The 15,580-nt window shown below is 42.3% G+C and overlaps 1 protein-coding gene across 4 annotated transcripts in view; it reads right to left on the reverse strand.

Annotated features, from left to right (window-relative positions):
• Positions 1–6,599: 6,599 nt before the first annotated feature.
• The window catches only part of LOC130207054 (LIM domain-binding protein 3-like), a 29,715-nt gene continuing 20,734 nt past the window's right edge, over positions 6,600–15,580 (reverse strand). For 2 of the 4 annotated variants that reach the window (XM_056435452.1, XM_056435453.1), the window contains 9 exons: positions 15,371–15,564; positions 14,639–14,675; positions 12,011–12,091; positions 11,288–11,559; positions 10,823–11,198; positions 10,516–10,696; positions 9,051–9,171; positions 8,241–8,356; positions 6,600–7,562 (listed from right to left, as the gene is read on the reverse strand). In XM_056435452.1, coding sequence (XP_056291427.1) covers positions 7,473–7,562; positions 8,241–8,356; positions 9,051–9,171; positions 10,516–10,696; positions 10,823–11,198; positions 11,288–11,559; positions 12,011–12,091; positions 14,639–14,675; positions 15,371–15,564 — 1,468 coding nt within the window. In that variant the 3' untranslated portion in view covers positions 6,600–7,472. The remainder of the gene's footprint in view (positions 7,563–8,240; positions 8,357–9,050; positions 9,172–10,515; positions 10,697–10,822; positions 11,199–11,287; positions 11,560–12,010; positions 12,092–14,638; positions 14,676–15,370; positions 15,565–15,580) is intronic. The other 2 variants (XM_056435455.1, XM_056435454.1) reach the window with 1 other exon arrangement.

The raw sequence follows: 15,580 nt of genomic DNA on the forward strand, positions 1-15,580 counted from the left end.
CATCCCAATCTCAGACCCACATACATTCTCTTTCTAACGACCCCAGCTGTGCGAGAAATACAGATACTATTTTGATGGAACGGAACTTTATTTTTCCTGGAAAACTCCACACACGCCTTAGCAGGGGAGGGCCAAGATACAAAATGGTTGCTGAGAAGTCCTACAACATTACACTCTGCAGATACATCGACTGCAACAAGAGGATGACTGTGTGCTGGCCTTTGGTCATCTTTTATCATATAATTTATGCATCTTAACACTAAAAATAAACATAACTAAAGTTTACTTTCAATACAAATCCTTTATGACTCATTTGGCTTGATTTTGAGTGAGCGGACATAAGATGACCCTGAACAGCACAGGTGTCTCATCTCTATTTATTTACATCACCCCATGAAAAAAAAACAATTACAAAATGCAAATAAAATTTAGGAGAAAATACATGTTATGGTAGACTAATGCAATTTAGATTTAGATTCTTTCAATGTTCCTAAAAAATTGTTTGAACATGTATTTTTCATTAAAACGAGTGAGTGCTCCTGATTGAACTCTGATCTATGGAGGGGTAAATAACTCAATTCCACTAAAAACTGATTTAATTTTTAGTAATGTTGTTGGTGATGGTGTACAAACTATAGTTTTTAGAATTTTTTGGTTTCTGACCACTTTTGGATGATTCAACATTAACCGGGTCAAATTGACCCGGGAACATCACGGCTGTATGTAAGAAACGAACATAACAGGAGGGTTAACCAACTAAGCCACAGCACCATGAAGAATTCATATTTTCACACTACTTCAAGTTCTGTTCTTTACCAAAACTACAAAACCATAAAATTCAGTTCTACAATCGGATTATTGAGGCACTGCTGGGAGCTGAACCCAGGATCTCCTGTTTACGAAACAGGCACTTTAACCAACTAAGCCACAGTGCCTTTTGAAAATTTCCTTTTCACAACATTGCAAGCTCTGTTCTTTACTATATACTTTATCATAAAAGTGAACCAGCCAGTTTAATTTATTTCTTTATTTTCACCTTTAACAGAGCATCATTCAACGTACTTTGAGCAAACAAAGAAAGGATCTGAAATGGATCATGCTTTATGTTGCAGCTCGTTGAGTTGCAGTTCTTCTAACGGCCAATAGATTTAGCTAATCACAGGTGAACGGGAAGCCCACCCAATTTCTCTCTACAACTACAAGGCAGTACAAAGTTCAGCTCCCAGGCAATACCACCTCTTCTAAGTACATTTGAAGAGAGATTTTGAAAATGGCTGCTCTATTAAGCAGACTTAAAACACCTGTCCAGGACAGATATTGACCTCAAGAGTTGGTCAAGACCAAAAACAGAGCTATGAGGGGGTGAAGATTGTACGTACATTCATCAGGTGGACACAAACATCCTTCAAAGTTGCATTGTTTTCGATATTGTGTTTACAAGATACAAGAAATAACATCTATTATCTGTTGGGAGTATCCTGTAGAAGTCCTTGAATAAGGAGGCCTGATGTGTGAACGGAGCTATGAAGTGGCCTTGTCGTGAAAAAAGCTACATTAAATAAACACCCACCGGTTTTTTTAGGTTTCTGCTCGAAATGACATACCCAAACTAAAAAGGGTGTAGCTCTGCAACCACACAAGCTATTTGAATAATGTTGGTGTTATAATAAAGGGAACACATGTGAGCTTTTGTTCAGATGTGTAAATATTAGCATATATGTTTCTGGTTAAGAGTAAATAAAGATGAATCTTCTCTTTTCATAGAAGTTTCAGGTTCGATTAGAAAAAAAAGCACTTTCAGGATGAATATATCCTGGATGGATGCACATCAAAGGCCTAAAATCACCCAGATAATAATACAACTTGTGAACAGACTCTCTGCAAAGTTTGACTCAGAAAAAATAAAGCAGAACAATAGTTGGAGACTTTTTAGTAAAGAGAATTTAGGCGAGGTCTCTAAAATTTGCATTTGGGCACATTGAAGCACCATCTGTGCCATTTGACTTTTCTCATGTACCAAACCATTTCTTTCACTTTCACTTTTACTTGTGGTGATCAATACATGCAAATACATCATTATGTGGCTTTAAAACAGTAAATCAAAGATTAAAAAAACGATCAAACAAAGTGGTGCTGTGCGCGTGCGTATTGTGCGTAAAGCCGGTTTTTGGATCTGTCACAGCGCAGCTGTTGCGCGCGCAGATATCTCCGCCGGGGAAGGGCGGATTTTAAAGAACGACACGTCATTGGAATACTTAGAGCCAATAGAATCGATTGGTACTAAGAAAGACAAGATTGACAGCACTGTGAGCCAATAGGAGACAGAAAGGCGTCGCCATATTTGAAATGTGAAATCCGATTCGCTGAAATTGAACTTCCTGACAGCTGATTATGACGCTTCCACAAAAGTCCGCCTGGTTTTTAAAGGGACATACACACACACTAAAGCCATGCCAGCTGGAATGCAGGGAGAGAAACGTCTTTCTTCTTCTCAAGAACAAAAGTATGTTGAATTTGCTGCATGTAAAGCTATGAAGCGATTAATATTTCTGTGTTCTTTGGCTTATATCTCCGTGATACTTTGGTGCAGAAGGATTCTGTAAAGATATTTAGAATCTGTGTGAAGTCCTCTTGCTTTCGAACATCTCTTCTTTTATGATTGCACAAAGCTACATGTCGCTAGCTACGGAAACGTTCTGAGTGGGCCGACACCTGACAAAATTATGATCATGATATTTGTATTTTTATTTCAGTTGGTGTTTGAGTTGTGTTTAAATGGCTCACTGATACTTGTAGCCCCAGTTGTCTTCTTTAATTTGATGTACAACATCAATATATTTGCTCATGTTTATTATAATATTTTGACAGTTTAGAACAAAACATCAAATCTGCCCCACAGGTGGGGCAATGGGGCTTAAGTGGTTTTAATGAACATTCAAGCTCTTACAACAAACGTGAAGACAATAAATATATTAAATAAAGACTAAATCCACACTTACAATACACCTCGCGATGGCAACCAAACACAGCAGTGATGATATATTAGTTTTTAAATACATATCAAACTGAAAAAAATAGTCTCTATGAAATTCAAGGTCATTAGTTGCACAGTGACACCTACTGTACGTGAAGTCAGAGAAGGGTTATTAGCTACTGTGGCAGCGGGGTGTGTTTAAGCTCGGCTGCAGAGTGGGTGGAGCGGGGGTGTGGTTCAGGGAACGGTGTCTGATTGTCATCAGCTGGTCTGATGGGTAATCAGTCCAGCTGATGACAATCTGTGTGTCGTGGATTACGCAACACGATACCCGGAGGCGGTGCCCTTGCGCAACATTTCTGCAAAGAGTGTCGCGCAGGCGCTGTTTCAGGTCATCTCCCGAGTCGGAATCCCGAAAGAGATTCTGACTGACCAGGGCACCCAGTTCATGTCAAGAACACAGATAACTTTACGGGCTACTTGGCATCAAGTCTATTCGGACCAGTGTGTACCACCCACAGACCGACAGTCTGGTGGAGCGTCTGAATAAGACTTTGAAGTCCATGATCCGTAAATTTATTAATGACGATGGACGTAATTGGAATAAATGGCTTGACTCTCTGTTGTTTGCAGTACGGGAGGTTCCCCAGGCCTCCACGGGATCTTCTCCCTTTGAACTGTTGTTTGGCAGGACTCCACGGGGGGTGCTCGACCTCATTAAAGAAAACTGGGAGGAGGGGCCGAGCACCAGTAAAAACGAGATCCAACACGTCCTGGACCTGCGAGCAAAGCTCCACACACTGGGTCAGCTGTCACGTGAGAATTTGCTCCAGGCCCAGGAGCGTCAGCAGCGGCTGTACAACAGAGGTGCCAGGCTGAGACAATTCACACCGGGAGAGAAGGTACTTGTATTGCTTCCTTCTTCCAGCTCTAAACTCCTCGCCAAGTGGCAAGGGCCCTTTGTGGTCACACGGCGAGTGGGGGATGTCGACTATGAGGTGGTGCGTTCTGATAGGGGCGGAGCTACACAGATTTACCACCTCAACCTCCTAAAAGCATGGAGGGAGGCGGAGTCTGTTTCTCTGTCCTCGGTATCTGAGAGCAGCTGGGGCCTGAGGTCCCAAAATCCACTAATCCGGCCTCGCTCCTTTGTGATGGCCATCTCTCCAGGACCCAGAAAACAGACATTGCCCGGTTGCAAAAGCAGTTTGCTGATGTGTTCTCTCTCCTTCCAGGACGCACAAACTTCATAGAGCACGAGATTGAGACTCCTCTGGGGGTGACAGTGCGGTCACGACCCTACAGGTTACCTGAACACAAGAGAAAGGTGGTTCAGCGGGAATTGGCTGCAATGCTGGAGATGGGGGTAATAGAAGAGTCCCACAGTGCCTGGTGTAGTCCCATTGTTCTTGTGGTCAAGAAGGATGGGTCTATACGGTTCTGCGTGGACTATCGCAGGGTGAATGATGTGTCACGGTTCGATGCTTACCCAATGCCCCGGGTCGACGAGCTCCTGGACCGACTGGGCACTGCGTGTTTCTTTACGACACTGGATTTAACCAAGGGCTACTGGCAGATTCCTCTGTCGCCAGAGTCTAAGGAAAAAACGGCCTTCTCCACTCCGTTTGGGTTATACCAATTCACCACGCTTCCCTTTGGGTTGTTCGGGGCCCCAGCCACCTTTCAACGCCTCAGGCGTCCGCACGCTGAATATGCTGCCGCCTACCTGGATGATGTGATCATACACAGCACCACCTGGGCGGAGCATGTGCAGCGGGTGGGCGCGGTGCTGGAGTCCCTGAGGCAGGCGGGGCTTACGGCCAACCCGGGGAAGTGTGCAGTTGGACGGAGGGAGGTACGGTATCTGGGGTACCACTTGGGCGCCGGGCAGGTGCGGCCTCAGGTGGACAAGACCGCCGCCATCGCAGCCTGCCCGCGGCCCAAGACTAAAAAAGAGGTGAGGCAGTTTTTGGGGCTGGCGGGCTATTACAGGCGGTTCATCCCGAACTTTGCAGAGCTGACCAGCCCCATGACTGACCTGACCCGGAAAGGTGCCTCAGATCCGGTCCAGTGGACGGAGCGGTGCCAGTTGGTGTTTGAGGAGGTAAAGCAAGCTCTCTGTGGGGAACCGCTCCTCCACACACCTAACTTCTCTCTCCCTTTTACTCTGCAGACCGATGCGTCGAACAGAGGGCTGGGGGCCGTTTTGTCCCAGCAGGTGGAGGGGGTTGACCGCCCCGTGCTGTACATCAGCCGCAAGCTGTCGGAGAGGGAGGGCAGGTACAGCACGGTGGAGAAGGAGTGCCTCGCCATCCGGTGGGCGGTCGACTCCCTGCGCTACTACATCCTGGGACGCTCATTCACCCTCTGGTCGGACCACGCCCCGCTCCAATGGCTCCACCGCATGAAAGATACCAACGCCCGAATCACTCGGTGGTATCTGGCTTTACAGCCTTTTAATTTCAAAGTGATTCATAGGCCGGGGACGCAGATAGTCGTGGCCGACTTCCTCTCCCGCTCTCATGGGGGGGAGGGGGAGTAGGTTAGGCCGGATGTTGCCCCGGCCTAAGTCGGGCGGTGGAGGTATGTGGCAGCGGGGTGTGTTTAAGCTCGGCTGCAGAGTGGGTGGAGCGGGGGTGTGGTTCAGGGAACGGTGTCTGATTGTCATCAGCTGGTCTGATGGGTAATCAGTCCAGCTGATGACAATCTGTGTGTTGTGTATCTGCGAGGCTTGGTCTTTAAAGGAGCTGGATGGACTGAAGACGGGAGTGGAGTGCCGAGCAGAGACGCTGTCTGTGGTCTGGATGAATAAAAGATATTGCCAAATATCACCCCGACTACTCATTTCATGGTGCTTATAGGGAGAACCTACTAGTGACGGCAAGAAACGTGTCACAGCTACACTCCAAAACATACCATCAGACACCATACACACTGCAACAGCCAGGGGCAAGAGCAGGAACTGAGGCCAGAAAGCATAAATAAGTCTTTCTGTATCCAACACACTCTGTAGAGGTGACATGTGGCTTTTAAAACTGTACATGTGTGTCTCTTTGTAGTTGTTTTCTGACTCTTTGTGGCCACTTGGCGTCTCGTTGTGGCTGTTGTGTGTCTCCATGCGGTGCTTTTGTGTGTTATTTTGTTGTATTCCATCCCTTTGTGGTGGTTTAGCAGCTACGCGGCATTTTTGTGTCCATATGGAGTCATTTTGTGCCTATTTGTGGGTCTTTGTGGTCATTTTGTAACTGGGTACACTGTTTTTTATTTTAGACCACTCAGGTGAACCTGCTGGAATGAGGAAACACCTGGTTGTTACATGTAGTGCCAGTCTCACTTCTAACAACATGTTAGATAAGGCTTCTTCGTGGGCTGCTGTTCATTTCACACAGCTGCAGGAAATAAAAATGTAAAAGTCATGCTTCAGTGTTTTGTCTGCTGGTCTGAAAAAACAATGAACTGAAGTTTCAGAGCATTTTAGTTTCTATAAGGTCTGTGGTTTTTATTTAAAATAGTGAACCAAACATTAATAAAATAGTTGTGTTAGTTTAGTTAAGTGAAAAAAAATATTTAAAAGACCTAAAAAGGTCTAAATAAAAATAGGCACATAACTGAGTCAAGTCCAAGATATAATGAGAACAATATTCTGGAGACCATTTATTGTTTTACAGTTTGAGAGTATGGAGTCTCGAGTGTGCCACTAGAACAGTCATATAATATCTCAGGATTCATGCGATATAATCAAGTTATAAATGTATACTATTTAAAAATAACTATTATAAATGTATTATTTTAAAATGTCATTGAAGCATAACAAAACTCAAAACAAAATGTATGTTTTAATTAAATCTAGCAACAGTCATTTTATTGACTTATTTTGTCTATAAAAAATAAAATAGTAATTAAATGCATTTTTAAATGACTTTTTTCATCATTTTAAGTGAATTAATGATTTAGATTGAAAATTATGTATGTGCTACTTTAATCCAAATGAGGTACAATCCAAGCTACAAATGATAAAATTATCAAAATGATTATTATTTAGATTTCATGTAATAATATCTTTATTATTCATATTTTGTCCACAATCACTTTAGTTACATATATTTATTTTACATTTCAAAGTGTATTAACTGATGAGAATATCTAAAAGTTATTTAATGTGGCACACCCAAGACTTGCACAGCGGTTACATCGAGTAGTTTCCGTTAGAAAACAGAGGAACATTAAAAATGAAAAGAACATAATACAGTGGGTTGGATGGCCGACAACAACAACAACACAATGACTTGTTTTTTTTTCTGTTTGGAAGCGGGATCATCAGGCAGCGTCGTTTTAATCAATAGTAGTAATGCACAAAAAGAAGAAAAAACAATGTATTTTGCATAAAGAGCATCTGCACACACAAAGTTGTCGTCGTCGACTCGGGTTCGTTTTTCCATGGCCGGCGGCGTTGCCCTCGGTGACGGCCAGAGCAGCAGGTGTCCCTCTTTTTGGTCGTCTACACATTGATGGCGTGAGCGTGCTTCTTGCACAGGGGTTTGTCTTTCTTGGAGTAGAAAGGCTGACCCTCCAGGTTCACATTGCAAACCTGCAGGCACAACAAATAGTTGTAGAAGTTGTTGCCAATCAATTTCACAGAACGATACCGTTTTCAGAAGGACTTTTTTTTCTGCAGAAAAATAAATGAAAATATTTTGTGATATCTGTTTCTGGAGAAAAAAAAGATGCTCCTGTTGAATTATGTAAATGATATTTTTCCAGAAGCTGTGAGTGCCACACACTTTACTCCATCAACCTCCATCCTACTGATGTAGAAAAAGAAACACATTTCTCAAAACCTGGAGAAAAAAAACCCAAAATGATCTTCCTTCATGAAAAATTTAGGGGGAAGAGAGAGAGATCTTCTGGATTGTGGTCCATGCCGACTACTAATTATTCATAATTTCTGTCATATTCATTGAATGTGTTGTAACGCTTCATTCTGGTCACATGACATCTATTGTTCTGTCCATCCTGGAGAGGGATCCTCTGTTGCTCTCCTGAAGGTTCATTCACCTTTTCCCCATTAAAGGTTTTTTTCTATTTCTTCTGAGTTTTTCCTGATCCGATGTGAGGTCAAAGGTCAGGGATGTCGTATGCGTACACATTGTAAAGCCCTCTGAGGCGAATTTCTAATTTGTGATATCGGGCTATACAACATAAACTGAATTGAATAAAATATATATGACATTTCCACGGTGACATTGTGTTTGTTTCTCTTTCTCACCGCACAGACGAAGCAGGTGTCGTGCCAGGTGTGGCCCAGAGCCTCAATGAACTTATCGCCCGCTTCAACAGGGAAGTCACAGCCATGACACTTAGTGCTGAAGAGTGAGATGTAGTCTGACGACAGAGAAGAGACAGGCAAGAGATCACGGAACACACTCAAAGAAATGACTCATTGGATGAACTCAATTAAAGTGTTGGCAGGTTTTCCATCCAATAATTATATGCAACTCCAACTCAAATTTAGCACATCAGTGCAATAAAATGTAATGAAGTTAGTCCAACTCATTTGTATCAAATAAATCTAAAATAAAATAACGATATTCATTAAATTAAATTAATTTGTGTTTGTCCAACTCAAAATATAAACTAACTAACTAACTAAAAAAATATGCAAATTCCACACAGAAGGAACGCCCCGACTGGGAATTGAACCCACGTCCCTCTGGCTGTGAGGCGACAGTGCTAGCCACTACACCGCCGTGCAGCCCTGAAAATGTCTTCACCTCATGCAAACGAATGCGCAAAGGGTAGTCCCCAATGAAACACATTTATTTTGAGTTGATATGCACACCATCTAACCTAAATAAATCTAATAAATGAAAGTATTCATACATTTTGTGTTACACCCATTAAATATAAATATCTATTTTTGTAATTGATTTATTTAAATGCATCAAACAATATTTAAATGTGTCCCCTCTAAGAAGGCCTTGAATGTTTTTTTTTAGTGCATACACGGACAATCCGGAGGGTTCACCGCCCGACCTCTCGCCCCCCCGACGTCAGACCTGTGTGAACGGCGCCGTACCTTTCTCGCAGTACGGCTCTCCGTCCTCCATGTGGAAGAGGCTGTTTCCAAAGGCGTTGCCGCAGGCCGCGCAGACGAAGCAGGTGGTGTGCCACGTCTGCCGCAGGGCGTGCATCACTTCCTGTAACACGGGACACAACAAGTGTCAGCAGGTCCGCCCCTAATTACCTTCGCATTGAAAATGCGGAAGGTTATGTTTTGATCGCGTGTATTTATTTATTTATTTATTTGAATGCGCGTTCCTCGCATAACAAAAAAAGTGTTAAACCGAATCACATGAAATCTGGTGGGATGATTGGTTATTATCCGGGGACCATTTGATTAGATTTTGGGATCAATCGGGTCAAAGGTCAAGGTCAAGGACATGGAAAGGTCAACATCTTCTTTTTACCATAGCACGGTCAATTTTTATCCAATTGGCATGTAACTAATGCCAACATGTTCATAATTCAATGCCCAATCTTGTGATATGCGAAGGTATGCGCTCTACCGAGTGCCCATTCTAGTTGTATTTGTGTTGTGTTTTAAGGGCTCATTCCAGTTTCTTATCATGTTTTCACCATTTGCTACAAATCATATATCATCAAAAACAACAACAAACACTGAAAGGAAGGAGACCTTTACCGCGCCTGAGGAACCTTTCAAAGTAAAAGCCCTGCAGGTTCAAGTCCGTTTAAATAAACTTGATGACGAGTCAACGCACTGATGGAGGAGACGTAGAAGAAGTCTCTCTGGAGGAATGGTGAGGCGTCCTCTTAGCTGCCGAGCAACAAATTTACAGCCGAGTGCTGTACCGCGATAGAATATTCAAGATTAAAAATGTCAAGTTTTTATTTCTCATTTGTGCCTCGACCAACAGTCCACATTTTGGAAATCTAGTGCAGTTTAGAAATAACACTATAATAAGAATGAAAAAAATACAAAATATAAAATACACTACACAGAATGTGGTGGTAGTGTGTACAGGAACAAGAAATGTGCTAATATGTACAGTTTTTGATACAGTTTTAAATTACAGATAGTAAAAATATGATCTGGGTCTGCGGGAACCGGTTCTCTTTAGGTGTTTTTAAAAATAGATTGAAAGAGGTCGGTTCATCTGGTTGTAGATGTCCGTCACTGTTTCATGTTGTATTGTCTGAAACTTTGTGTAATGTGGTCCTGCTGCTGTCTCGGCCAGGACTCTCTTGTAAAGGAGATTTCTAATCTCAATGAGGCATTTCCTGGTTAAATTTAAAATTTAAATAAATAAAATAAATAAAATAAATAAATAAAATAAAATAAATAAAATAGAATTTTTTTTTTTAATGTAAATAGTGCCATCAGTCTGACTGTGGCAGGGAAGAAGCTGTAGAAGGAATGTGTTCTGTGAGAGATGATGATGAACACTGTCAGGTTTACAGGCGGACGGTTACTGTGGGACTAATACATTCATATCTTATCTGATGAAAGTGCAGCATCTCACCCCCATGATCTTGGTTGTGCAGCGGGCACAGGACGGAGCGAAGAACTCCTCGTAGCAGTTCTCGCAGTAGACGTTGTTCTGCTCCTCCACGAAGCTGGAGTCAGCCAGCGACATGTGGCAATAGTGACAGTTAAACTCCTCGGGGTGCCAGGACCGGCCGAGAGCCACCAGGAAGGGGCCCCTAGAAACAACAACAACAACAACAGGCTCTCAGGTTCAGTCAGTTGAGGTGACGTGCTTGTATGATAGTCTCACTCAGTGATTATCATTCAAGACCATAAACATGTTCATATACTGTGTAGACTACCTGATGACGCTGTTACAGGACCCACACAGAGCCGTGCGGCTGCTGGCGGCAAACCTCTCCGCCCTTTGGGTCACGCCCCTTGCCACAGGTGCAAACGGGGCGGGGTTTGACATAATGGGGGCGGGGCTAGGAGCTGCAGGTGCGCAGGGAGAGGGGTTGGGGATGTACACCGGAGGAGGAGGGGCGGACTGGGGCAGCGCCTGCATCTTCACGGTGGTGGTTGTCGTCTTACTGGGGTCGAACTTGTCGGCGAAGTTGGTGTCGGATACCCAGGGGGGTCGGTTGCCGGAGGAGGCGGGGCCACCTGGAGCCGGGGCTGAGGCGGCAGGTGGAGGGCGGGGCTGAAGCGGAGCGGGAGCGGGAGGTGGAGCCGAAGCTGGAAGAGAGAGGCGCCGTTATTAATTATGAAAGCTTTCAATCAAATGAAATCACAACAACAACAAGCTGTTGTCCAGGTGTTCTCACCTGGCTGTGATGGGTAGATGCAGGCGGTGCTCACCACCTTGACAGGGGCGGAGCCAAGAGGGATCTGAATGGAGCTCTGCTGAGTGGGCGGGGCTTGTTGCGTAGGGGGCTGCTGGTACTGCTGCTGGATTGGCTGCTGGTACTGCTGCTGGATTGGCTGCTGGTACTGCTGCTGGATTGGCTGCTGGTACTGCTGTGGGATTGGCTGCTGGTACTGCTGCTGAGGCGGGGCTTGTGGCGCCTGATGCATGGCAGGAGGCTGACTGTATTGGCTGGAGGGATGAAACATTGTGTCAACAGATGGTTTTGATCCTCCTGCAACTTTAAATTAATTAAAGAGCTCAAGTTGTAGTTTTAACATTTAACAGGTGCACAAATACCGACGTGACCTTCTCCCATATGTCAGGCACCGATTGGTTAATTTGCAGGTCAAAAGTCACAAATACATAAAACCTTTGTTGCTGTTGTCAACATCATATTACACACAGACCCGTCACTTTATCACTGCATGATCAGCACATTGAGTGGGACTTTATTATTTTGTGATATTTAATAAATGTTGTTTTTATTTCTATTAAAAAAAAATCTTCCTAATTCCCAATTATTCATAAATGAAATATTTTTCATTTGAATTTTCATGTTACTGAACTCTATTTTTAATCCTTTTCATGTTTTTTTTTATCATTGGGTCGGCAAATAAAAAGCCCGCAGCTGATTGGTTACCTTTGAGGGGCGTGGCCAGGCGAACCAGGGTTCAGATCTGCGGGGGCGGAGCCGACAGAAGCTGACGAATGCTCAGTAGGGCTAAAGCACAGGAAGCGTTAGGAGCAACATTGAGGGAGAAATATTCATATCTGAAATCATAATATACACAGCCTACATTGTACAGTTACAGTATATATTTACACACACATGTACACATAAACTGTTCAGATCAAATTAGTCAAAGTTCAGATCAGATGAGTTGAAGCATGGAAAGAGGAATTGATTGTTGAAGAGTGTTTTTGTTATTGTCTCATGCACAAATCAAAAAGCACCGGTTGAAAATGTGATGTTTAGTTTTTATTGATAAAAAAATAAATACTAGGTTTCCTTGGAAAAACAATGCGTTCGCATCAGAATGAGAAGTAGAGAAAGATGTTAATGAACTAGACCTCCGTGGTTTGAAATGAATACAAAATATAATTGAAGAGTCAAATAAACGAATATGAAAAAAATAGGGGATCGATCGTGCGTAATGGAGGGACGATTAAATAAGAGTGCGGAGCGGAGAGAGCTCCATCCGTCAGTGCTCGGGGTGGAGGGTTTAAAAGCTTCCTGCCCGTCCTCTCAGAGGCCGAGCAGACCTCCACGCGCTGACGTACACCGCCTGATTCTCCGTCCGCTCGGCTTCTATTTCACAAACACTTTGACAACAGCGGCAGCTAAAAAAACAACAACAAGGAGAAGAAACTGAGAGAGCAAAATGAGACATGGAATGAAAATGGAAACTCCACGATATTCGGTCCAAATATATATTTAAAAAAGACAGACTTCATATCTTCTCGAGTTATTTACACGACGTCTCGGTTACTTCTTGAGTTCTTACATGAAATGTTTTCCTTAAATCTTTAAATTCCTTATAAAGTCACAAAAAGTTTAAAAACATGACTGGAGAAGTATAGACTTGACGGTATTAATAAAGCATAAGAAGAACGGATTATGGAGACAAATGTTTTGTTTTTGTTTTATATATATATATATATATATATATATATATATATATATATAAGGCTCCTTGGAACAAGTTTTTAAGCAATTATAGATTATAGGGCACTCTGAAGCTAGATAGCTTCAGCCTTAACCCTTTCAGTCAGCCACATGTATCTTTCTTCTTTTTTAAATTCCTGGTGGTTGTATCTTTTGCTGATCGAAATAGATGAACTCATTCATTCATTCAATGTGTTTATAGTCTACTTTGTTACAAGTAAAAGGCTAGATACTAAATATTAGTAATCATGGAAAGTATTAAGACCCTTTACCTAATTAAAAATACAACTTCCACATGGTGAAATACTCAAATTAAGTCCTAAACTCGACATTATTGCTCATACAAAACATGAATGATCTTAAATGATCTGCAGGCCAGGTTTAAACTGCAGTTTCCACTTCCTCTATTTAAAAAAAACAACAACACCAACATGCTGCTTTGTTATGACAGCGTGTCTTTGTCGTACTTAACTTTACAGAAAATGCATGTGTGGACGGGGGAGTTTAGCTTTGAGTCTCATTTCTGTGTTTCAATTCAGGCCTTGAATATAAGAAAGCGTTTGTTTGCCGGATAAAAGAGTTCGATCAAGGAATTTAAATCTATTATTCATGTGATGTAACTGGAATGGATCATTGTGGTCTTCGTACTGGAGCCTCTTCCCCCTCTTATTGTTCCCCTGGTCACAGTCACAAAGAGACCAAAATGCTCTCATGCTCTCTTTAATCAATCAATACCAAGATTGATCGATATCACGCCTTCGTGTTTGTCAGTCCCACTGCGCCCCCTACTGGGGGAACCAGCTCTTTCCACGGGAATCTGCTGACATGACAAATCTTCAAGCAGCTGCATTGTGGTATGATTTGATAATGTTGACTGCAGCTTAAATTTAGTGATGAAATATGTTCTACTGGTGGGTTAAGATTAGCACAATACATATTCAAATAGAATATATTAATCTAATTACAATTAAGAATTTAAAAAAAATTCTGAAGTATAAATTAAAAGTACCAATACTCAAAACATTACTTAGTAACATTCTAAAAGTAGTTAAAGTATTACAAGTTAAAGTAATAATTGGGTACAAACAATATTATAATAATAATAATAATTATTATTATTATTATTATTAAAATTATAGTCAGTGGAACTGATTTTAATTAAATACCATACTTGATACAATTTAATATTTTGTATTTTAACCCTATTAACCCATAACATGACTTTAACATCTTGTTTCATGAACTTATTTTTGGTTTTATGTGTAACATTTTTAGTAACTAAGCTGTCAGATAAATGTAGTGGAGTATAAAGTACAATATTTCCCTCTGAGATGGAGAGTAGTTGAAGTATAAAGCAGTAAAACTTGAGTTTAAGTGCTTCTCACTACTGCTGCATTTCAAAATAAGAGTCTAAAAGCAGCCCAAGACGAGTTTACCTGAATGTTCAGGATCATTTTAAGACAGAGGTGACCTATAGGGGCAGTGAGAAGAGGTGAGGGGCGGGGTCAGGTGTTCGGGGGCGGGGCAGAGTGGACAGGTGAGCAGCCGTGGAGGGAGGGGGGGGGGGGGTCAGCAGCTGTCTAATGGAGCTCTGCTGCCTACCTGCTCCTCCTCAGAGCCTCCTCCTCCTCCCCCTGTACTGTAACAGACAGAAAACAAAGCGGAGCAGACGTCATTTAGCGTACTCAGTTCAAAGTGGACAAACTCGTGAGGCGGATCGTTTAACTTTAAGAGAAACACAGATTAAAAACAACAATGGGATCGAAACATTTTCAAAAATACATATTGAAAAGTTTGTAATCCTGATGAAGACAGATTTGTTACATCGGCCAAGGGGAATACTCTATATGTATGAATGATCTTTACAAATGGATGTTATTTTATATCGGAAAAGCTCTATTGGCGCTCCTCTTCAAGCTTATTAAATAGAAACAGAAGATTAGTTGAACAAACTAGTTTAAACTTGGGAAATCTAACCAAAGAATGAACTGCAGAGGGCTATAATAAAAATGGACTCAATCAATACCTGGAGCCCAAATGATTGACGTTTATTTCTGCTTTTTTGGACGGGAAAATAAATTCCAACTCTGAGATCAACCACTGTGGGCACGGTGACTAAATAAAAGGATAAATTACATAATTCTTCTTCTTTTGGAGACAAAACTAGTTCAAATGTAAATAATACATTTAGTGGCTGTATTATATCGTTTTTGTTGTCGTTATATCTCCGTTAAAATGATTATTATCGAAGAAGAAAAATATCAGCAGATGATTTTAACTTTTTCAACGATGATGTACATTAATTAATTTACACTCAAATAAAATGACACTCACAGGACTCCGTGCCGGTCATGTGGGCCAGGACCCGGAAGGACTTGGACTGCGTGTTGACTGACCCGCTGCGGCGGCCCCATTCGCCCTGGTCCCGGTCCCGGTCCTGGTCCTGGTGCTGGTCCTGCTCTGCCCTCTGGACGGCCTGATAGACCGGGGAGTCGCTGTCTACAACACCACCTCTAACCGGGAGAGCACTGCAACCCCCCCGAC

The sequence above is a fragment of the Pseudoliparis swirei genome, chromosome 17 (assembly GCF_029220125.1).
Source record: "Pseudoliparis swirei isolate HS2019 ecotype Mariana Trench chromosome 17, NWPU_hadal_v1, whole genome shotgun sequence".
Taxonomy (NCBI): Eukaryota; Metazoa; Chordata; class Actinopteri; order Perciformes; family Liparidae; genus Pseudoliparis; species Pseudoliparis swirei.